A 24,968-nucleotide genomic window follows, 5' to 3' on the forward strand; every position below is an offset into this window, starting at 1 on the left:
GAAGTCAATGGTAGAACAAGCCATTTATTAGGCCAATATTGATGTTAAACTTGCAAAATAAAATACAATGTTAATGCTCTGGGTTCATTTTAAGCTTATGTAGCTTCTGTTTGTAACAGAGAAGATTACTTGCAGGGGAAACTTACACAGACTGATGGCCACTTTACTTTTCCACAAGACAATTGTGATCTGAAAGGCAAGACCCATCTCTTTGCCCCAATTATTATACACAACCTGGCAGCAAGCCAAGGAAACCCCATTTAATGTCCATTATAATAATAATACATTTGGTAAATTAGGAACGTTTCCATCGAGAGTAGCATGGTCACTGTTTATATTTTAATGCAGTTACTGAGCATGCCAAGTCTTTTTTTTAAAAAAGCTGCAACTTTCCCCCAGATTCTCCTGCTGCTCGTAAAATTAAAATGAAAACGAATATTTTAAAATTATATATTGCCAAGGATACCCTGTCATATTATATTTTATATCTATTTCTAAAGGTTATGACACCATTGAGAAAGCAATTTACTTTAAAAAGCCACATGTTAAGATCCAGGACACCAAGAGTTCAGGCTGCATTATCAATTTATTGTGGTATCTGAACTCCATCATCATACTGAAATCTTTCAACTCCCTCATAACATAATATAATGCAACAGAAGCAGACGGAGTGACAAACAACTGTCTAATTCCTATTTCAGCATAAAACTACAGACAGCAACAGTTGATGCCGTACTGTGGGGCATTATCACTTACATGGAACTCTGTAGTATTGAGAATGTGCCGTCCATCTGGACTCCAGCGCGAGGCCATTAACCCAGCTGATCCCTCGTCAATCTTGCAGTGCCAATCAGGCTGCTCCAAGGACCAGACCTGTTTTTAAAAAAAGCCACAATCTAAATATGATCACAGACTACACTGACAAATAGTCATACCTTCCCTGTTCAAAAGCGAGAGCGAGCACGCAAGCGCAAGCAGCTACTCAACCATCAGCGCAATCCATATAGAATTTTGGAAGACAAGCTGGATCATGACAGGTCAATGCTGGATACCACTGAAAAGGTAATAGTGTCCCTTACCTACAATGCCAATGTCATGATTTGCAATAGACTACTATATTAGAAGGGTGTTCACTTTGGCTAGCAGATGACAGACTTCAGGAGAGTCTGCATTCAATGGAGAATAAAGTTCATGTGCAGATGATAGGTCAATTATCTAAACTTCAAAAACGTAATTAATACCCATAATGTAGACTGAAATGTGCATTTTGAATGAGAAAGTTAGCTTCAGAATCAGCTTGAGCAGTCAATTTGTTTCATGTCCATTGTATAACAAAACACTTTTAGGCAAAGGTTCCAAATTTTGTAGTGCATCAGCAACGTAATGTGTAAAACCCACATTAGAGCAGTTGTTCCAAAAGGACATTAGTAACCTGCAAAGGACTGACTGGTGATGGACTTGACTTTTGGAATAGAAATGCTAACAAAATCTTGCATCAGTAATTTAAGAACATTTAAATCCTCAAGATTTGCATCTGACTGTATTTTACAATATTTAACACTAGTAACACAGCAACCATTTCAAGAAAATGGCAAAAAAAATAAAGCAATGCCAAGTGTACAAAATATACTATCTGATGTAGAACTGATATAACAATTACAAGGGCTCCAGGTTAGGTCAATGTCTTTACAAAGTTAGTTGAATATTCCGCTTTGCCTTTGGCAAGTCTCACATCAGAAATGACCACTTGGGCGAGAGAGTAGAGGGTAGTGAGTACCTGGGAAATTGTGGAGCATAGGTAACTATCTTAAAATACCGATTAACACTTTTGAAAAAGACAATGAAATGAAAAATGAAATGAAAAGACCAATTAATACTTTTGAAAAAGACAAATGACACACACAATGCAAATAAATAAATAAAACAACACTTTAATTTGGTCATTCTGCATTTTTCTGAGAAATTATTAACTATTTTTTGGATTTGCATGAAGCTGCAATTTCCCCCAAAAAATTTGCATTTTAATGCAATGTACATTATATTTAAAACCTTTTCATAACATCTGTTCTAAAACATTTTAATTCTGCATAACTGTAGCGATGCTCATTAGAACATTGTCAAATTAACGATATGTCGATCAGGGGATGTGTGAATAAATCAATCGAACACACTGCATGTTAATATATTGATTTTATTTTGAGTACCCATAGCTGCAACATCTTAAAACTACCATTGGCTTCACAGATGTATATCTTCTTCAGCTAGGATTTTAAGTGAAGCAGTGGCAAAGCATATTGATGATGCATCACAGGGTGGCGCATTAGTTAGCACTGCTGCCTCACCTCACCGAGGACTCGGGTTCGACCCTGGGTCACTGTCCGTGTGGAGTTTGCACATTCTCCCAGTGTCTGCGTGGGTCTCACCCCCTCAACCCACAGATATGCGGGGTAGGTGGATTGGCCATCTAAATTGCCCCTTATTGGAAATAGAATTGGGTACTCTAAATTTATTTTTTAAAAAGATGATGCATCACAAAATATAATTGAGAATGCAACCTTGATTTTCCATGGTACGAAGTCTTACAACACCAGGTTAAAGTCCAACAGGTTTGTTTCGATGTCACTAGCTTTCGGAGCGCTGCTCCTTCCTCAGGTGAATGAAGAGGTCTGTTCCAGAAACACATATATAGACAAATTCAAAGATGCCAAACAATGCTAGGAATGCGAGCATTAGCAGGTGATTAAATCTTTACAGATCCAGAGATGGGGTAACCCCAGGTTAAAGAGGTGTGAATTGTCTCAAGCCAGGACAGTTGGTAGGATTTCGCAGGCCAGATGGTGGGGGATGAATGTAATGCGACATGAATCCCAGGTCCCGGTTGAGGCCGCACTCATGTGTGCGGAACTTGGCTATAAGTTTCTGCTCGGCGATTCTGCGTTGTCGCGGGTCCTGAAGGCCGCCTTGGAGAACGCTTACCCGGAGATCAGAGGCTGAATGCCCTTGACTGCTGAAGTGTTCCGCGACTGGAAGGGAACATTCCTGCCTGGTGATTGTTGCGCGATGTCCGTTCATTCGTTGTCGCAGCGTCTGCATGGTCTCGCCAATGTACCATGCTTTGGGACATCCTTTCCTGCAGCGTATGAGATAGACAACGTTGGCCGAGTCGCACGAGTATGTACCGCGTACCTGGTGGGTGGTGTTCTCACGTGTAATGGTGGTATCCATGTCGATGATCTGGCACGTCTTGCAGAGATTGCCATGACAGGGTTGTGTGGTGTCGAGGTCACTGTTCTGAAGACTGGGTAGTTTGCTGCAAACAATGCAGAATCACCGAGCAGAAACTTATAGCCAAGTTCCGCACACGAGTGCGGCCTCAACCGGGACCTGGGATTCATGTCGCATTACATTCATCCCCCACCATCTGGCCTGCGAAATCCTACCAACTGTCCTGGCTTGAGACAATTCACACCTCTTTAACCTGGGGTTACCCCATCTCTGGATCTGTAAAGATTTAATCACCTGCTAATGCTCGCATTTCAAGCATTGTTTGGCATCTTTGAATTTGTCTATATATGTGTTTCTGGAACTGACCTCTTCATTCACCTGAGGAAGGAGCAGCACTCCGAAAGCTAGTGACATCGAAACAAACCTGTTGGACTTTAACCTGGTGTTGTAAGACTTCGCACTGTGCTCACCCCAGTCCAACGCCGGCATCTCCACATCTTGATTTTCCATGACACTACAGGACTAGATTTTCAGCTCATTTGTAGCCAGTGAAGCAAAGATTAGGCATTATCTACCTAGGTCATCATGAGGATGGACAGCAGGGAGACACAAAATGGAATCTGGCCAATTCAAAAGCAGATGATACCTTCCTCATCACTGCAACGTTATATTTTGTTAGTAAATGCCAGAGACACAAGTGCAAATTTCTGCCTTAACAAGCCCATCTAGACATTTTACAGCCCACTCCATGGTTTTCAAAAAACTCTCCCTGATAGCAGTCAAGGATTTTGGAAGTTTACTTGTCCTATCACTATCTGAACATCAGAAGTACGAATAGGCTGCTGATTTTAACTTCGATTTTGAAGCAATTAGTCTAGTTTTCTACTCTTACAAAGTGTACAAGTGTTAACATTTCAGGTAACTCGCCTTTCAAGTCACCCGGTCAAGGCCTGAAATGTTAATTCTTTTAATTTTTCCAAAGACATTGCCAGACCTGCTGAGTATTTGCAGCTTTTTCTGTTTTTATTTCAAATTTCCAGCATCCACAGTATTTTGCTTTTGGAGAGAAACAGAGGCTGAGGGAGGAAATTCCAGAGTTTAGGGCCTCAACAGTTGAAGGCTTGGCAGCAATTAAAACTGGGGCTGTTCGTATTCAGAATTTGAGCAGAGTGGGTATCTTGAAGAGTTGTATTGCTGGAGGAGGTCACAAAAATACAAGGCAATGGAGGAAGCTGAAAAGAAGAATAGAACTTTTATTTTAGAAAAGGCATTGCTTAACCAGGAGCCAATAATTCAGTAAGCCCAGTGGTGAGGAATTAATAGGACTTTGTGCAAGTTCGGAAACAGGCAGCAGAATTTCGGATGATTATAGCTTTCAGGTTTATGGGGGATGGTAGATAGGAGGCCAACCCAGAGTTCCTTGCAATCTTCAAACCTGCAGGTAACAAAGGTTTACAAGCAGATGAGCGGAGGGAAGAGCAATGAATGCAAGGCAATATTATGAAGGTAATAATAGTTGGTCTTTGAGGGCATAGATGTGGGTTTGGACTTTTAGTCTCGAGATCAGGTACAACACCAGGTTGCAAACAGTCTAGTTTAGCCTCAGCCAGTTGCCAAGAGAGGGACTGACTCGGTGATTTGGAAACAGAATATGCAGTCGTGAAGACAATGCCTCCAGTTCTCCCAATATTTAGTTAGAGGAAATTTCAACTTAGCCAGTACTGGATGATGGACAGGCAGTGTGATACTGGAGGGTGGAGTGTTAGACATGTAGGGCAGGATATTGCTAACTTTGCAAAAACTAACTGTGTGGATTTGGATGGCTGCATGGAGGCACAGTAGGTGGATGAAAAAGAGGAGGCCAACAGAACCAGGTGAGCGCATTTCCACCCAGCTGTACAACAGTGGGTGGCATTGGAGAAGGATGGTCAATCATGTCAAAGGGAGAAGACAGCTTAACAAGGAGGGCTAGTTTATCTCTGCCACATAGGTTGTCATTTGTGGCTGAACAGCCATTTCTGACAGGGGCAGAAACCTGATGGGAAGGATCCAACCATGAAGTTCTGAAAAAGATGAGCATAGATGTAATGGGTGACAACACATTAAAGGAGTTGAGAATTTGTGGCACAGTGGTTAGCATGGCTGCCGCACAGCACCAGGGACCCGGAATCAATTCCGGCCTAGGGTGACTGTCTGTGTGGAGTTTGCACATTCTCGCCGTGTTTGTATGCATTTCCTCCAGGTACTCGGTTTCCTCCCACAGTCCGAATAAACAAGCACGCACGCGCACACACACCACTGCAGCAAAATTTGGCTCCAATTCCATCTGCATGTTTGCTGGTGACACGACCGTAATGGGTCGGATCTCGAACAACGATGACTCAGAGGGAGATGGAGAACTTAGTGGCGTGATGAAACGACAACAATCTCTCCCTCAAATGTCAGCAAAACTAAAGAGTTGGTCATTGACTTCAGGAAGCAAAGTCCACACACCTGTCTGCATCCAAGATGCAGAGGTAGAGATGGTTGACCGCTTCAAATTCCAGGGTGTACACATCAACAATCTATCCCGGTCCACCCACGTCAACCAAGAAAGCACAATAGCGCCTAAACTTTCTTGGGAAACTAAAGGAAATTTGGCATATCCACATTGACTCTTACCAATTTTTACAGATGTCCATTGTAAGCATCCTATCTGGCCGCATCATACCCTGGTATGATAACTGCCAGGCCCAAGACCATAAGAAACTACAAAGAGTGGTGAACATAGCCCAGTCCATCACACGAACCCACCTCCCATCCATTGACTGTCTACACATCCCACTGCCTTGGAAAAGCAGCCATCAAAGACCCTCCCACCCAGGTTATTCTCTTCAACTTCTTCCATCGGGCAAGAGATCCAAAAGTTTGAGAACACGCACTAATGGGTTCCAAAACAGCTTCTTCCCTGCTGTTACCAGACTCCCAAATGACTCTTATGGACTGAACTGATTTCTTCACACATCTTCTCTACTGAGTAGTACTACACTCTATGTTCACTCGATGCTGGTGCCTTTACGTATGTACTGTTTTTCATGTATGGAACGATCTGTCTGGACTGTACACAGAACAATACTTTTCACTGTAACTCCGTACACCTGACAATAAATCAAATTCAAATCTATAATCACATAGATCCAAACTCTTAAAAGAGCTAAACACACACCAAGCCCCATGGTACCTTTACTGTCCATACGTGAATCGTTTGCCCAAGACATCAGGCACAAGTGTCCTTCAAAGCTCCATCCTAGAAGCGCCAACATGCAAGAGATATCACATGCTGACATGCACACTGATGAGATTCAAGATCCTGATTGTACAAGGTGAGCATTACTTGGCTGAAGCAATAACTGGCTCAAGTGACTTGGATCAGGTGAATAAAGTGTATGAAGTTCCATTTATATAGTATCCTTCAATCTCAGAACACCTCAAGTGCTTACAGCAAATGAAGTCATCATTGTAGTGTAGGAAATGTGGTAGCCAATTTTCATACAGCAAGGTCCCACAAAACAGCAATGAGATGAGATGACGACTAGATCATGTGTTTTTGTGGCGTGTTTGAGGATAAATGTGGACCAGGACACCGTGGAGAAATTCCCTACTCTTCTTCAGTGTGATCTTTTACATCCATCCAACATCATATTACTTGGTTGAACATCTTACCCAAAATACATTACATCCAACAGTGCAGCATCCACTGAATCAGCATAGATTATGGTCTTACTGGAGTGGAACTAGGTCAACACAACCTTCTAATTCAAGATGAGGGTGCTACATTGAACAAAGACTGACGCCATATTACAATGGGCAGAAATTAAGAAAGTGCCCCTGCCCCCCTCAAGAACTTCAGATTCGAGGGCAGCAAGGTGGTGCAGTGGTTAGTACTGCTGCCTCACGGCGTTGAGGTCCCAGGTTCGATCCCGGCTCTGGGTCACTGTCCGTGTGGAGTTTGCACATTCTCCTTGTGTTTGTGGGGGATTCACCCCCACAAACCAAAGATGTGGATTGGCCCATGCTAAATTGACCTTTAATTGGAAAAAATTAATTGGGTAAAAAAAATTATTCCAGATTAGATCCTAAATCTTTCAGATAGCAGCAGCAAGAGAAACCTTCAAAAGATTTGGGCCCTTGTTGCAACAACACTCACTAATTTACAGCAAGATAACCAATTGCCCTTTTCCATGCTGCAAAACTGATCGCAAACAGGTTATCTAAAATGGGCAGTATCCAACAAGTAATTTAAATCTATTGCTCAAATCCAAGTACTGGTTTAAGTTAATCCACCAGAACAATCATATTCCACGAGTCACTAAATGTTGCATGTCGGAAAGAAATGAGAAATATTCAGACTGCGTCATGCACAGGACACAGAATTGGATTAAATGGTCTTTTCAGATTTCAGTATTATCAGTAGCAAGCCTACAATTTAGTTAAATTAAAAACATACTAGAGCAGACATCTTCCAAAACTGTACCGCATAGATTACTATTTCTGTTGGAAGAGAATTTAATGGAAATGAAATGCATTCCAAAGAAATATAGTCACACAGACCTACTTTACCTGTACGAGTCCACGCTTGTACATGGCACACAAGATGAAAAGAGAGTCTGCAGACCATTCCACATATTGAATCTGGTCCAAACACGTGTACAGGTGCAGGACCTGCAAGGTGTGCACATCACGGATTACCAGTCGGTATTGGACACACACAGCCTGCACAAAAATATCAAATACACAAAAATATCAAATACATTATTTCTCCGCCCCTGCCAAAAATATTTCACACATTTCTTGGACTAGTTATTCAGTCTTGTTGCCCCCAGATATTACCTCCACTCTCAAGATGAGATCCTATGGGAGCACATCATAATTTTGTATCACTGATCTATACATAACCCTTGACTGCAGACAGTGGCACAATAACCTTCCTTCTGAATGCCTCAGTTATGATCCCTTTAAATAACATTTATAAACCTCCAAAGATTCAAACTTTCTTCCAGATGGCCATCTGCAAATAATGTTGATTCCAGCCACGCAATCTAATTATCAAAAGTCTATCAGCATCTCAAATGAAAAACTGCACTTTCCTTGCAAACAGATTTCATTGATATATAGCAATGCGCTATTGAGTTACCAAATGCAAAAATTTGCTAGGGTGTCGTGGGGAAATGGTGGAATGGTGGTGGCATCTAACAAGGAGACTGCAACCATCAATTTAATTTGGAAAAGGGCAAAGAACAGAAAGGAGATTGAATGAAAATCTGAGGAGTTTCCTGAATAAGGGCAGCATGGTAGCATTGCGGATAGCACAATTGCTTCACAGCTCCAGGGTCCCGGGTTTGATTCCCGGCTTGGGTCACTATCTGTGCGGAGTCTGCACATTCACCGTGTCTGCGTGTGTTTCCTCCGGGTGCTCCGGTTTCCTCCCACAGTCCAAAGATGTGCGGGTTAGGTGGATTGGCCATGCTAAATTGCCCATAGTGTCCAAAATTGCCCTTAGTGTTGGGTGGGGTTACAGGGTTATGGGGATAGGGTGGAGGTGTGGACCTTGGGTGGGGTGCTTTCTAAGAGCCGGTGCAGACTCGATGGGCCGAATGGTCTCCTTCTGCACTGTAAATTCTATGATACAAGAACTTATGTAAAATCAAGTACTCCTACAAGTATCACAGCAGAGTCCCTGAGAGTCAGCTTCCAACCTTTTCTTTAAAATATTTTGATTAAAGTTTACATTGCACAAGAAATGGATGAAATGGTTATAATTTACACGTTGTCCCTCCACCCCTATTCTCTCTCTTCTTCCCCCCCCCCCCCCCCCCCCCCCCCCCGCCTTCTCCTGTCTGCAGGTCCTATCCTAGGCCTTCCTTTCACTGTAGATGGTTTGTTTTATTCTAATTGCTTTGTGAGGGGCCCTCTACCCTCTAGTCCCTGTGTTGGCATCTCCTTAGGTCTCTCCACCTGTTGCCCCCACCCCATTCCTACCTGGTGGTTCCTGTGCACATCCCCAACACCCCACCGGTTCTATCCGTTGTTAGCTTCGAACAGGTTTGGACAGGCAGCTGAATGGCCTCCATGCTTTGTGGAAGCTATCTTCTGACCCTCGAATGGTTTACTTAATGAAATGAAAATCGCTTGTCACAAGTAGGCTTCAAATGAAGTTACTGTGAAGTGTTGGATTTGTAAACATCAGAGTTCCTGTCCGTTCGGTAATTCCAGTCTCTCCATCAGCTCCAACACTTAAGGGCAATTTAGCATGGCCTATCCACCGAACTTGCACATCTCTGGAATGTGGGAGGAAACCGGAACACCTGGAGGAAACCCACGCAGACAAGAGGAGAAGGTGAAAACTCCACACAGACAGTGACCCAAGCCAGGAATAGAACCTGGGACCCTGGAGCTGTGAAGCAACAGTACTAACTACTGTATTACTGTTGCACCCAATTGCCGTAGATGGGGGTCATAGTGGACACCTAGTGGACCAAAGTGCTATCTCATCTGGTTCCAGGTTATCAGTGTTGCTACTACTGGTTTGAGTGTCTTGCCGGCGGGGATAGGAGCACCATCATGGCAAGGGCTTGGAGGGTCATGCCGGTGCAGAAGGACTCTTCCACCCTCACCCATTCCATGTTTGGTTCCTTCACCCATCCCCTCCCAGTCTCTCGGCTGTGGCTGTCCAGTGGTAGTATTGCAAGTTCAGGAGGGCCAGGCCTCCCATGCTTCTTCTCCTTTACAATGTAAGGGGTTCAATTGCCAGGGTAAACAGGAGCAGGAACAGCAGGCATCCCTGCCTGGTGCCCCTGTGCAATCGGAGCTATTCAGAGCTCGTGGTATTGGCCCCAACGCTCATCTTGAGGGCATTGTACAGGAGTTTAACCCTCATGAACCCTGTCCCTAGGCCAAACTGCTCCAGTACCTCAATAAGGTACTTCCACTCAACTCTGTCGAAGGCCTTTTCTGCAACCAGGGAGACTATCACCTTCTGGTGTTCTCTCCTCGGAAGGAGTCAGTATCACATTCAGCAGCCGTCTGAGGTTTGCAGTTAGCTGTCTACTGGGCCACGTAGTCATTCAGGTGTCTGCCCTTGATTTTTCCTGTTGGCAGGCCTACTATTCAAATATTCTGTCACCGAGACCGGTTCTCCTGGTCCTCAACATTCCCCTTCAGGTTCCCTTGGGTCACCACCAATCTTTTTATCTCTGCTTCCAGAGTGACAATCCTGTCACTCTGGCCAGTCAATGCCTTTTGGAGCTACTGGATTGTTCTTCCCTGAGCCTCCAGCGTCTTCCCCATCCCATTGAGCGGCATCTGTATGGCAACCAGCGCATTCACCACCAGGATCTCCACTTTGATCTCTTCCTTCATCGCGGTCAATTCCTTGGTTAGGAATGTCTTCCATCCTTCCCAGGTGCGGGGTTCCTGCGGCCTCTTAGCTACTGCTTGCTGATATATTGCTCTTCTTCTCTGTCTTTTCTGTTTAGCGGTTGAAGTCGTCCAAATTTTTGGGCTACATTTGGCCAAATGTGCCTATGTACTATATTCTGGAGGAGAGCCACCTGATGTGCGACTGCTCAGCACATCCTCGTCACTGGACGTAGCGGCCAACCTCTTGATAAACCTATGTGGCCCCTTGTCAAAATAATCTGTTAATTCTAAGAATTTAAACAAGTTTGTTAGACACAATTTGACTTAACAACTCCATGCTGGCTCTTATTGACTAAACCCATTCCTTTCTAAATAAAAGTTCCTGTTCCTTATAATGATTTCCAATAAACTCCTTCTAATGTTTGGTTGGCTGGTCTGTAATTTCCTGGCTCAACCCTCCCATTTCTTGAAAAGTGGTACAACATTAACACTTCGCAGATAATAAATGTCTTTCAAAGAATCAGAGATTTAGCACAGGAGGCCATTCAGACCATAGTGATCCTGCTGACCGCCAAACAGCCATCCAGCCTAATCCCACTTTCCACCTCAGCTTTGTAGGTTATGGCCCTCCAAATGCATACCCAAGTACCTCTTGAACGTTATGAAGGTTTCTGGCAGTACTTTCAGGCAGTAAGTCCCAGATTCCTGGGGGGGAGGGAATTCCCTACCACCCTCTACACGGAAAGAAAATCCCCACTTCTACCCCTTACCCTGAATCTATGCCCCCCCCCCCCCCATTATGAACCCCTCAACCAAATGGAATAGGGCCATTTTATCTACCTAGGCCCCTCGAATTGCTGCACCATCAGCCTCCACTGTTGCAAAGAAAACAACCCTAGTCTATCTAATCTTTCCTCATAACAAAAATTCTCAAACAACATCCTCATACATCTCCTCTGGTGCGTGGTGAGCAGAACTACACACAATATTCAGTCAGGTTGTGCCCTAACTAGTGTTTTATGCAGTTCCAGCACCGGCTACTAATAAAAGGCAAATCCTGTATACTTTCCTAACCACCAGCTGTCTGGCCACGTACAGGGATCTGTGGACATGCACTTTCCTCAGCTTCTCAGTATGGAAGCTCGCTCAACGCAAAAGATGCCATCACGATAAGGTCTCACAAACTAAGATATGAATAACCAATGCGCCTGTTTTTGACAGTATTGGACAGAAGTAAAATCTGCAATGGAGGCTTTGTAGTGGAAACTGAGAATGTCACACCCGAGCCATTACACTGGATCTGAACATGTCCACCTCGGAATGTTTATTAATGGAGAAGCAGAGTGTCCACAGCCGGTCTCGGACCTGTCGGCGATACCTTCACTTACCGAATACCTTCCGTCAGGTGACAGTCTGCACAGCTGATTCGACTGTTTGAAAAGTTCCGAGAAATTCATCGCAACTGCCTCGGCCTGCCCCCCGGCACTCGACCTGACCGCTCCGGCCCCGTCCCCCGGCACTCAGCCTGCCCGCTCCGGGCCCCCGGCCCTGAACCTCGGCCTGCCCGCTCCGGTCCCCCAGCCCTGTCCCTCGGCCTGTCCGCACCGGACCCCGGCCCTATCCCTCGGCCTGTCCGCACCGGACCCCCGGCCCTGTCCCTCGGCCTGTCCGCACCGGCCCCCCGGCCCTGTCCGCACCGGACCCCCGGCCCTGTCCCTCGGCCTATCCCCCCCGGCCCTGTCCCTCGGCCTGTCCGCACCGGCCCCCCGGCCCTGTCCGCACCGGACCCCGGCCCTGTCCCCCGGCCTATCCGCACCGGACCCCCGGCCCTGTCCCTCGGCCTATCCCCCCCGGCCCTGTCCCTCGGCCTATCCCCCCCGGCCCTGTCCCTCGGCCTATCCCCCCCGGGCCTGTCCGCACCGGACCCCCGGCCCTGTCCCTCGGCCTGTCCGCACCGGACCCCTGGCGCTATCCCTCAGCCTGCCCACTCCGGCCACTGGCCCTGTCCCGGGTTTGACTGGACTGGACCGCCTCTAAACCACGCTCTCCGGCTCTGTACCCGTTCGGGTTTCCGAAAACCGTTTAACCGCCATTTGAACACAGCGAGCCCGCCGGAAGAGTCAGGCTTTGTACTCTGATTGACAGCCATTTCCACCAATGGCAGCGGGGAGGGGGGGGGTAACGGAAGCTGATACCGCTGCCTTCTGGGAACTGTAGTTTCTAACTGTTGGCCGGGGTGAGGAAGCAACGGATTCCTGAAAGGGATTTCGCATTTGGAGTGAGACCCCTGGCAGAGTAAAGTATGAGGGGGAACTGCCAGGGCAAATCGATCGAATATAATCTTAGAACCCGTTACTTTGTTCCTGGTGACTGCCCAAACGTGCTATTTAAAGTGGTCTGATTTGAGATTATGTCATGGCTTCATAGCCAACTGTCGCTTTGCAACAAATTCTCCTCAATATTTGCACAACCGTGTGTCCTTAATATTTGTTCAGTCTGATTTGTTTTACCTGAGTCATGCAAATCACAATAATGTTACTGCACAACATGACATTTTCACTTCTTTAAAGAAAAGTCTAAATCCCCAGACTATGAAATATAGTCCATCCACAATTCCATTGCAAGAAAGGACTGCAGTTGTTCATTTTCTCAGGACAACTGTGGTTGGGCAATAAAGGAAGCGTTGCCCACACAACAAAAGAAAATATTAGAGGACAGCGGGCTTCTCTGAGCAGGAGACGAGGATTACAGAACTGTCACCCACGAGGAATGAAGAGGGCTGTCTGTGCTGAGATAGACGTCCAGGTAAAAATTAGCAGCCAATTTGAAAACAAAATTGTGACGGGAAGATCAACTCGTTCCATTATAAAGACAGTTAAGATATATTTTTATTCAATCTAGGCACTATGCGCGTCCTGATGTTTATATTACAATTGTTTTCCTACATTTTTCTGCAGTTTTGTGTTACTGTCTTAATAGAGTAACATGTGTAACAGTGTTCCCAGGTCTGTATGATTGTTTTACTTAGTTGCTACTCAGAGTGTATCTATAACGAGCGAATGCTAAACCAATCCTTCAAATAAACCATTATTAAACTGGGTCCTCTTTGCCTGTTTTGATGGAAATTAAAGATCTGTTTGCACTATCGGAAGAAGAGGAAGGATTGCCCTGGCCAACATTCGTTCCCATCAGCACTGAAATTAAATAGATTAATTGGTTATTTGTCTGATTTCCGCTTTGTGTTGCTGACATTATAGTTGCCCGCCCCCATGTCTATATTAGAACAATCACTGACTACACTTGAAAATAAACTCACTTTGTGAAACACATACAGACATTTTAGACGCTGTAATAATGGTGCTTTGTAAATGCAAATATTGCTTGTTTCCTTCTATTTTGCAAACTTCCCTTGAGACTTTAAAAGATCAGCCAAGAGTTTCGAAGGATTGATATTTCACATTATAAAGTGCCACCCGATTTGGTTTTGCAAGTTCCTTTTTGGGTCTAATTTTTTTTTTCCCCCACATGATTTTGTTTTTGGATTTAATCTGTTTTTCAGAGTCATTATTAAAAGTGTATTTTGCCATTTCTTTGTTCTTTACTGAGCCGTTTCTCTCCCCCTGTTAATTGTATTTTCTTCCCGCCTGTAGAAGCCATAGTGGCGGCTGTGCCTTTGGCAGACGGGACTCTCCCACTCTCTCTCTTGTCTCTGAATGAATCAGCCTTTATATACAGTATATACAAAAACAGCCAGAGACTCTCCCTCTGGCCCCCAGCCAGGCGGAGCTGTCAGTCTCGACCCTCTCTTTCTCCAGCCCAGGTAACACTGACCCATCTCAAATGCACTCTCCCGTTGCTGAACCGGGGGAGACGCCTGCTCTGAGTTCCCCGAATCGTTTGCAATCGGACAATGTTGCTGAATTGAACTCCGGGCAACACACACTCCGCCTGTGACCAGCAGGGAGTCAGACGTTGTCTTCAATCTGTATTCGCAAGGCGACCGCAGCAACTCTCCTAAAGCCAGGTGAGAAAAGGGGATTTTGGCGGTTTCTGCACGAAATATCGGTAGATCCGGGGTGAAATAATCCACTTCGTTTAATGTTTTTTTTTTGCGTGCGCAACATTGAAACAGCCTGTGGTATTTTAAACTTTGAAAGTTGGCTCGATCTCTTACATGTTTTTTAATAATATATTTTCCCTTGTGATTTTCTATAACTGCTCAGGCTACTTCACAACGCTCAATATTGTGAGTTACTCTATATATAAATTATTTCCTCCGACATGGGGTGACATGTATTTATAATGCCACATATATATTTGATGGCCTGATGGCGGCAGAACAAAAGTGTTTTATTTCCTTGCCGGCATCGTATTGTGCTCAATTTCAAACCATTCGAGATTTTATGCATAATTTTAGCTTTTATTCGATTGCAAAATTGTCTTTCGCTCATTATCATTCTGAATAAGCTGTAATATCTCAGTACGAACTTCAGTTGATAATTTCAGATATTTAATCTTTCGTTTACAAATTATAGCTTAAAATCTTCAGTGCACTGAACCCCAAATTTCCCCTCAATAATCTTATTTAATTGAAGGTGTGCCCTGCGAATTTAAAATATAGTCTTTCATATCCAGATTGTATAACCAGCCATACAGTGCCATTGTGGATATTATGGATTTTGTGCAGATGTATGCCAGAAATATAGCAAGTTCTATCATGTTTGCAAAAATGTCTTAAATTGAACAAGATACTGAGGAACAATTATTGCTTTTTAAAGTAGGGTGTAGGCAAATCCTATTAGAATGTATTTTGTATATTCTTAGAAAGGCAGGCAGGCGGTGGAAGAAGCCCAGTGATTCGCTATCTTACATTATAGTACATGAGTTTCCCTGTTTCCCTGTTCCTTTTCCATGAAAATGGGGTTCCTTACCTTGTGTAATGGGAGCTAGCAAATTGTTGCAGACTGCTTTCAGTCTTTTTAAAGATGCAAAAGTATCCGAGAAGCCTTTTTTCATCATTTGTTTGCAAACACTTGCGTGCAATGACACAAATTGTGTCAAAACACCACCTCATTTCAGAATGACATCAACATAGTAAAACTGGCACAACAGCAAACTTTGCCTCCTAGCTTCCCCAACAATGAGAAATACGTTTACAAATGATTTTTTTTCCATGAAGGTGGGTTCCCATCAAAGGTGAAATCACTAAAGGGGCTACCTGCAGGAGGCTTCAACTGTCACAGGCAATAAACAGTTTTGCTTTCTTTCCACGATGATGCTGTGAACTTCCTCTTCATCGTTTTCAATTTGCACTTGTAAGATTGCCAAATCTAAGATTTGTTTTGTGTTTCAGGCAGTTGGTGTTTGAGAAAGAGGCGAGTCTGTGAGCAGGAAAGTTTGTGATTTAAGGAAGAAATAATCAACTTACAGTATAGCATCTTTCACGACCTTGGAATGTCCTGTAGCACTTTAAACCAAGGAAGTGCTGTTACTGTTGTAATGTAGGACAAGGCAGCAGTCAAATTGCACACAGCCCACAATAAACAATAAATGACCAAATATTCTGTTTTAATTATGTTGATTAAGGGCTAAATACTGGAAATGACCCTGAATTTGTCTTCAAACAGTATCATGTGATCTTTTATGTTTACCTGAGAGAGCGGCAGACAGAGCATCATACAGGACAATACAATTTCAATACTACACTGTCAGCTTGGATAATTTATGCAAAGTCTCTGGAGAGGTACTTGAACCCACAACCTCGTGATTCAGAGATGAACATGCTACCAAATGAGCCAAGGCTGACGCCTTTAAAATAAAGTTTTATCAATAAATGAAATGGACACAGGTAGATCAGCTATTTAGAACATAATTGATGATGAAGACCTTTTGGCCTATTAAATTTTGTCTTTCTAGAATGATTTAAAAGGGCTTCCATTCTAAATCCAATTGGTCTTTAGATCATTCCATGGTTTCCTCTTCTACGGCTGTATCTGTGAGTCCATTATTTTTAATTATGCTTTCTGAAATGGCAAACGTCCTAATATCAATCCTAAATTTGCCTTTTTCTGATTTGAATCTATGGCCTTTTGTCCTACTATAAGTTTGATTATTCTGTCAAAAACAAAATACTGTGGATTGAAAATATGAAATAAAAACGATAATGCTGGAAATATTTAGCAGGTTAGGGAGCATTTGGTGAGAGAAAGAGAATTAACATTTCAGATCAGTAACCATTTGTCAGAAGTGGAAAAGGTTAGAAATATAACAGGATGTAAAAAGTACAGAGAGAGGGAGAAGGAAAGAACAAAATGGAAGGTCTTTGATAGGGTAGAAGGTACAAAGAACAATACAGCACAGGAACAGGCCCTTCAGCCCTGCAAGCCTGTACCAGTCGTGATACCAACCTTTGCCAAAACCCTCAGCACTTCCATGTGCCGTACCCCTCTATACCCACTCTATCCATGTGTTTGTCAAGATGCCTTTTGAATGCCGTTAATGTATCTGCTTCCACAACCTCCCCTAGCAACGCGTTCCAGACACTCACCACCCTCTGTAAAAAAAATTTTTTTAAAAACCTGCCTCGCACATCTCCTCTAAACTTTGCCCCACGGACCTTAAATCTATGCCCCCTGTTGACTGACACCTCCACCATGGGAAAGCATGCCTGCCCAGCCACTCTATCTATGCCCCTCATAATCTTGTCGATCTCTATCAGGTCACCCCTCAATCTCCGTCTTTCTAATGAAAACAGTCCGAGTCTATTCCGCTTCTCCACATAGCTAACCCCCTCCAGATCATGCAACATCCTGGTAAACCTCCTCTACACCCCCTCAAGCCTCCACATCTTTCTGGTAATGTGGCAACCAGAATTGTACGTAATATTATAAGTGCGGCCTTACCAAGGTTACCAACTGGAACATGACTTGCCAGTTTTTATACTCAATGCCCCGTCCAATGAAAACAAGCATTCCGTATGCTTTCTTGACTACCTTGTCTACCTTCAAAGATCTGTGGACCTGCACACCCAGATCTCTCTGACTTTCTATATTCCTAAGATTTTTCAATTTATGATATATTTCCCCTCTATGTTAGACCTTCCATTTGTCTGGATTAAACTCCATTTGCCATTTCTCTGCCCATGTCTCCAACTTATCTATGGCCTGCTGTACCCTCTGACAATCCTCAACACTATCTGCTACTCCACCAACCTTGATCTCATCCGCGAACTTACTAATCAGACCAGCTACATTTTCCTCCAAATCGTTTAAGTATACTACAAACAACAGAGGCCCCAGCACAGATCCTTGTGGAACACCACTAGTCACAACCTTCCATTCAGAAAAACACCCTTCTACAGCTACCCTTTGCCTTCTGTGACCAAGCCAGTTCTGTATCCATCTTACCACCTCACCTCTGATCCCATGTGACTTCACATTTTGTACCATGAAGCATCTTGTCAAAGGCTTTACTGAAGTCCATGTAAACAACATCCACCACCCTCCCCTCATCAATCATCTTTGTCACCTCCTCAAAAAACTCAGATCAAGTTAGTGAGGCACGACCTCCCATTCACAAAGCCATGCTGTCTATCGCTAATGAGTCCATTTGTTTCCAAATGGTAATCTCTCCAATAATTTACATAGTACTGACGTGAGGCTCACCAGCCTTTAGTTTCCATAATTATCCCTGCTACCTTTCTTAAACAGCGGTACCACATTAGTTATTCTCCACTCCTCTGGAATATCACCTGGAGCCAATGAGGATACAAAGATGTCAGTCACAGCCCCATCAATTTCCTCCCTTGCTTCCCTCAGTATTCTGGGGTAAATCCCATCGGCCCAGGTCTAACATAGAGGAGAAATATATCATAAATTGCAAAACTCTTGGGAATATAGAAAGTACAGGTCCACAGATCTTTGAAGGTAGTCAAGAAAGCATACAGAATGCTTGCCTCCATTGGACGGGGCATTGAGTATAAAAACTGGCAAGTCATGTTCCAGTTGTATAGAACCTTGGTAAGGCCGCACTTGGAATATTACATACAGTTCTGGTTGCCACATTACTAGAAGGATGTGGAGGCTTTGGAGAGGGTGTAGAGGAGGTTTATCAGGATGTTGCATGGTATGGAGGGAGTTAGCTATGTGGAGAGGCGGAATAGACTCAGACTGTTTTCATTAGAAAGACAGAGATTATCTACCTTATTATCTTTTAAAAGACCCAATACTCCCTCCTTTTTGATGTTAACATGGTCCAGACTATCCACACACCCTACCCAAGAATCATCTTCCACAAAGCCCCTTTCTTTGGTGAACACTGATGCAAAGTACTCATTTAGTACCTTGCCCATTTCCTCTGGCTCAACACATGGATTCCCCCCTCTGTCCTTAAGTGGCCCATTCCTTTCCCTGGCCACCCTCTTGCTTTTTACATATAAATAAAAAGCTTTGGGATTCATCTTAATTCTACTTGCCAAGAAATTTTCATGTGGAGGAAATATTAAATGACTAAAGGCTTAATAGTTCAAGGCAAAAGGAGATGGTAATGGGACCAGTAAAGAAACCAAAGATGAAGTTTGGAGGAGGCATAAATGGGAAAAGTAGAATTATCACGAACAGTTGCTGTATAAAAAAAATGGGGGCAGGAGTAAATTCTTGAATTCAGTGTTGAGTCCTGGAGGCTGTAGAGTGTCCAGTTGAAAGGTGAGACATTGTTCCTTGGGCTAAGCTTCATTATAGTGTATGAAGTCAAAGATACAGAGGTTGAAGTGGACGTGGAATGCAAAATTAAAATGACAGGCAATTAGAAGCTAGGGGTCATCCTTGATCAATGGAGGTGTTCCAAAGTGGTCACCCATTCTGTATTTGTTCATCCCAACATAGAAGCGTCCACATCATGAGCAGTGAATAGAGTGCACTATATTAAAATGAGCACAAATAAGTCACTGTTTTACTTCCAAAGGAATGCTTGGAACCTTAGGCTATAGTAAAGGGGGAGGTAAAAGGGCAGGTATTTCGTCTCATGCACTTTTATTGGAAGGGGACCAGTGATTGAGGAATGGCCAACAATGTCACAGAGGGAGCACTCTCTTTGGAATACTCGTGGGACGGGAGAGTAAAATGTGTTTGATGGTGGCATCACTTTGGAGGTGGCAGAAACAGCAGAGGGTGATTGTGAAGACTGGGGGTTGGCTGTCCTGGTTCTTAGAGTCCAACAGGTTTGTTTCGATGTCACTAGCTTTCGGAGAGCTGCTCCTTCCTCCGGTGAATGAAGAGGTCTGCATCATGGACCTCTTCATTCACCTGAGGAAGGAGCAGCGCTCCGAAAGCTAGTGACATCGAAACAAACCTGTTGGACTTTAACCTGGTGTTGTAAGACTTCGTACTGTGCTCACCCCAGTCCAACGCCGGCATCTCCACATCCTGGTTCTTAGAAGAAGGGGAAGTGATGGGAGCAGAACGTGGGATCTGGAATGGATAAAGCCAAGGGCCGGATCAACCATGGTGATAGGGAATTCTCAGTTTTGAAAAATGTAAGACATATTGGAAATACTGGTATAACAATATTAGGCAGATTATAACAATATTAGGCAGGAACTGAAGAACCTAGATTGGGGGCGGATGTTTGAGGGCAAATCAACATCTGACATGTGGGAAGCTTTCAAGTGTCAGTTGAAAGGAATTCAGGACCGGCATGTTCCTGTGAGGAAGAAGGATAAAAACGGCAATTTTCGGGAACCTTGGATAACGAGAGATATTGTAGGCCTTGTCAAAAAGAAAAAGGAGGCATTTGTCAGGGCTAAAAGGCTGTGAACAGACGAAGCCTGTGTGGAATATAACGAAAGTAGTAAGGAACTTAAGCAAGGAGTCAGGAGGGCTAGAAGGGCTCACGAAAACTCATTGGCAAATAGGGTTAAGGAAAATCTCAAGGCTTTTTACACGTACATAAAAAGCAAGAGGGAACGGGTTGGCCCACTGAAGGATAGGCAAGGGAATCTATGTGTGGAGCCAGAGGAAATAGGCGAGGTACTAAATGAATACTTTGCATCAGTATTCACCAAAGAGAAGGAATTGGTAGATGGTGAGTCTGGAGAAGGGTGTGTAGATAGCCTGGGTCACATTGAGATCCAAAAAGATGAGGTGTTGGGCGTCTTAAACAATCTTAAGGTAGATAAGTCCCCAGGGCCTGATGGGATCTACCCCAGAATACTGAAGGAGGCTGGAGAGGAAATTGCTGAGGTCTTGACAGAAATCTTTGGATCCTCACTGTCTTCAGCTGATGTCCCGGAGGACTGGAGAATAGCCAATGTTGTTCCTCTGTTTAAGAAGGGTAGCAAGGATAATCCAGGGAACTACAGGCTGGTGAGCCTTACGTCAGTGGTAGGGAAATTACTGGAGAGAATTCTTCGAGACAGGATCTACTCCCATTTGGAAGCAAATGGACATATTAGTGAGAGGTAGCATGGTTTTGTGAAGGGGAGGTCGTGTCTCACTAACTTGATAGAGTTTTTCAAGGAGGTCACAAAGATGATTGATGCAGGTAGGGCAGTGGATGTTGTCTATATGGACTTCAGTAAGGCCTTTGACAAGGTCCCTCATGGTAGACTAGTACAAAAGGTGAAGTCATACGGGATCAGGGGTGAGCTGGCAAGGTGGATACAGAACTGGCTAGGTCATAGAAGGCAGAGAGTAGCAATGGAAGGATGCTTTTCTAATTGGAGGGCTGTGACCAGTGGTGGTCCGCAGGGATCAGTGCTGGGACCTTTGCTGTTTGTAGTATATACAAATGATTTGGAGGAAAATGTAACTGGTCTGATTAGTAAGTTTGCAGACGACACAAAGGTTAGTGGAATTGAGGATAGCGATGAGGACTGTCAGAGGATACAGCAGGATTTAGATTGTTTGGAGACTTGGGCGGAGAGATGGCAGATGGAGTTCAATCCGGACAAATGTGAGGTAATGCATTTTGGAAGGTCTAATGCAGGTAGGGAATATACAGTGAATGGTAGAACCCTCAAGAGTATTGTAAGTCAGAGAGATCTAGGTGTACAGGTCCACAGGTCACTGAAAGGGGCAACACAGGTGGAAAAGGTGGTCAAGAAGGCATACGACATGCTTGCCTTCATTGGCCGGGGCATTGAGTATAAGAATTGGCAGGTCATGTTGCAGCTGTATAGAATCTTAGTTAGGCCACATTTGGAGTACAGTGTTCAATTCTGGTCACCACACTACCAGAAGGATGTGGAGGCTTTAGAGAGGGTGCAGAAGAGATTTACCAGAATGTTGCCTGGTATGGAGGGCATTAGCTATGAGGAGCGGTTGAATAAACTCGGTTTGTTCTCACTGGAACGACGGAGGTTGAGGGGCGACCTGATAGAGGTCTACAAAATTATGAGGGGCATAGACAGAGTGGATAGTCAGAGGCTTTTCCCCAGGGTAGAGGGGTCAATTACATGGGGGGCATAGGTTTAAGGTGAGAGGGGCAAGGTTTAGAGTAGATGTACGAGGCAAGTCTTTTACACAGAGTAGTGGGTGCCTGGAACTCGCTACCGGAGGAGGTGGTGGAAGCAGGGACGATAGTGACATTTAAGGGGCATCTTGACAAATACATGAATAGGATGCGAATAGAGGGATACGGACCCAGGAAGTGTAGAAGATTGTAGTTTAGTCGTGCAGCATGGTCGGCAGGGGCTTGGAGGGCCGAAGGGCCTGTTCCTGTGCTGTACATTTCTTTGTTCTTTGTTGTTCTTGAAAGATGGCATCAATAAAACAGATGAGGCAGAAGCACTCCGAGAATGAAGTTGGGACTTTGCAGGAAGTGGGGTGGGAGGAAGTGTAGTTCAGGTATCTGTGGGAGTCCATGAGCTTACATAAGATAGTGACCAATAGCCTACCCCCAGAAATGAAGACAGTAGTCAAGGAAGGGAAGGGATGACCTGGAGATGCACCATGTAAAAATAAGGAAAGAGCGGAACTTTGAAGCAAAGTTGATGAAATTTTCCAATTTGGTTGAGAGCCAGAAATGGTACCAATGTACTGAAAATGAGTTGAAGGAGACAATATGAACAGGACCTGGACAAAGAATGTTCCATTTATCCCACAAAAGGCAGGCACAGCTAGGATCCATATGGCTCCCATAACAACTTTCATTTGGAGACAGTAAGTGGACTCAAAGCAGAAAGTTGTTAGATTTGGGAATCAGCCTGGGGGAAGAGGATGGTCATGGATGGGAACAGATTCAGTTCCTGTCTAAGGAAAAAATGTAGATTCCTCACATTGACCTGATAGGGAATAGAGTTTTAGTGGGATTTGACATTGGTGGAGAAAGGGCGACAGTTGGGACTGGGAAACTGGAAACCGCTAAAATGGCAGGGGCCATCAGAAAAGTTGTGAAACTAGGTGGGAAGAAACTGGACCAAGAAAATTTTAAAAATAGAATCATCTGGAAGAAATCAGTTCCTTGGGGCAAGAGCAGTTTGAAACAATTGGTCTAACAGAGCAGCCCGGTCTGTGAATCTTGAGAAGGAACTAGAAGCAAACTGTGCAGCACTGAGGGTCGATGGTTGACAGCCATGGAGAGAACATCTGCAGAGATGAGATCGGTAACAGTCCCGAAAACAATGGCATGATGTTCAGTGCTGGGGTCATGGTCCCAGGAAAGGTAGGAAGAGGTGTCAGAGAGTTGGCTTTCAGTCTCTGTGAGGTAGAGGTTGGCGCCGGAATGTAGCAACTAGGGGGTTTTCACAGTAACTTCATTGAAGCCTACTTGTGACAATAAGCGATTATTATTATTAGGTTTAATGGCATTGTTCGGATTGGTCATGAGTGAATGGAATGCTGAAAGTTCTGAGGGAGATAGTTTAGAGTCCGTGAAGAGAGCAGAGAAATTGAGCCAGCCATCGACACACCAACAGTTCTCAATTAAAAGATTCATTGAGGGTTAAGGCCAAAGAGAGGTATCCAGGTAAAACAAGACATCTGAAGCCATGAGAAAGATTCTGATGTGCAGGTGTAAGACTACTGGCTAAAGAAGTGGGCATGGAGGTGAAGGCGAGGGAACGTGTTAGTGTTGTGCTGAGCTCAAAATATATTGAGGTGGGAGCAGAAGGGGATGAAGCTGAAGCCTTTGTTACAGATTGGTTGGTTGTTCAGGGTCAGAGAGGGAAAGGTCCGTGGGGATAGTGAAAACATTGGAAGGCATGATATTGGAAGAAAGGATGGGTAGCAGGAAAGCGAAGGGGAAGAGGATCTGAAGGTGCACTGATATCCAAGAGTTGTTGGAGCTTGTAATCCTTGATACTTAAAAGGAAGAAATAAAGCTTTTGTTAAAGTTTGGATGAGGAAAGGGTGAATTGGAACTGTGGACCAGGAGAGCTTTGAGTGCTGCTGATGTGAGAGGGAGTATGTGGTGATGCAAGACATTGAGTGTGGATCTCAGGATGCATGAGAGCAGTAGTTCAAGTAATGATGAACGTCTTCGAGATACCTGTAATCGTGGATGGATCTACAACAATAAGGGGGAATTTCAGTTCTAATCCACGTGGCCGAAATCTGAGCTTGAGACGATTGTTGAGGAAAGAGATATGGTTGTGAAAGTGAGTTTTGTTAAATCCCTGACCAAACACAAGAACTAAAACAGAAAGCAATGAAGATGAACAAGATACGAGAGACAAACAAAACCTTCATCTGAGAGAAGAGTGGAACTTCGCTAAGGCCGGCATTCCTGGAAAAGATGTGGCAGTGAATTAAACACAAAAGCATAATACTGCAGATGCTAGGTAATAGAAACCGCTAGAAATCCAAAGATAGGCAGCATCTATAGAAAGAGAAACAGAGTTAATGATTTAGGTCGATGACCATCAGAGCTAGAAAAAGTTTCAGATGTATCAGGTTTTCAGCAAATATAGTGGGAAGGAGAGGGGGAAAGAAGAAAGATGAAGGTCTGTGATGAAATGGGAAGCAGAAGAGATTAAATGACAAAAGGAGATGGTAATTGGACAAATACAGAAAAAAAAGATGGGTCGAGAGGAACTACGTTAGTGAAAAGCCGAATTATCAGCAGTAGTTGTCATTTCTTCGTGTTTTTAGGTTATCAATCTTTTCATGGGATTCCTGAAATGGAAAGAATTAGTTTTCCAGTTTTCCCCCAAGTCTCTCAAATATGATGGCTTTCGATGTAGCCAAGAGTCTTTCAGTGCATAGACCAGGTGGCTTCTATTCTTCATATCTGTGTCTGATCGCATAAACTGTATCTTTGCGGTAATCCAAAGATAATCGCGGCTTTTAAAAATAATTTTACAGGATGTAGGCATTGCTAGGCCAACATTTAATGCCCATCGCTAATTG

At 44.0% G+C, this 24,968-nt stretch overlaps 2 protein-coding genes across 4 annotated transcripts in view; one reads left to right on the forward strand and one right to left on the reverse strand.

The window, feature by feature from the left end:
• Positions 1 to 693: 693 nt before the first annotated feature.
• On the reverse strand, positions 694 to 12,184 carry LOC140392617 (WD repeat-containing protein WRAP73-like). The gene is made up of 3 exons (XM_072478043.1): positions 12,012 to 12,184; positions 7,825 to 7,977; positions 694 to 873 (listed from the first exon to the last, which is right to left on the reverse strand). Exons 1-3 carry the CDS (start codon positions 12,078 to 12,080, stop codon positions 709 to 711), a joined length of 387 nt encoding a protein of 128 aa, XP_072334144.1. The 5' UTR covers positions 12,081 to 12,184; the 3' UTR covers positions 694 to 708.
• A 106-nt stretch (positions 12,185 to 12,290) lies between these two features.
• tp73 (tumor protein p73) overlaps positions 12,291 to 24,968 on the forward strand; it is a 285,880-nt gene continuing 273,202 nt past the window's right edge. For 2 of the 3 annotated variants that reach the window (XM_072478040.1, XM_072478042.1), the window contains exons 1-2: positions 12,291 to 13,428; positions 14,439 to 14,647. The gene's annotated coding sequence lies outside the window, so the exon portion shown is untranslated. The remainder of the gene's footprint in view (positions 13,429 to 14,438; positions 14,648 to 24,968) is intronic. The other variant, XM_072478038.1, reaches the window with a different exon arrangement.

The sequence above is a fragment of the Scyliorhinus torazame genome, chromosome 16, assembly GCF_047496885.1.
Source record: "Scyliorhinus torazame isolate Kashiwa2021f chromosome 16, sScyTor2.1, whole genome shotgun sequence".
Taxonomy (NCBI): Eukaryota; Metazoa; Chordata; class Chondrichthyes; order Carcharhiniformes; family Scyliorhinidae; genus Scyliorhinus; species Scyliorhinus torazame.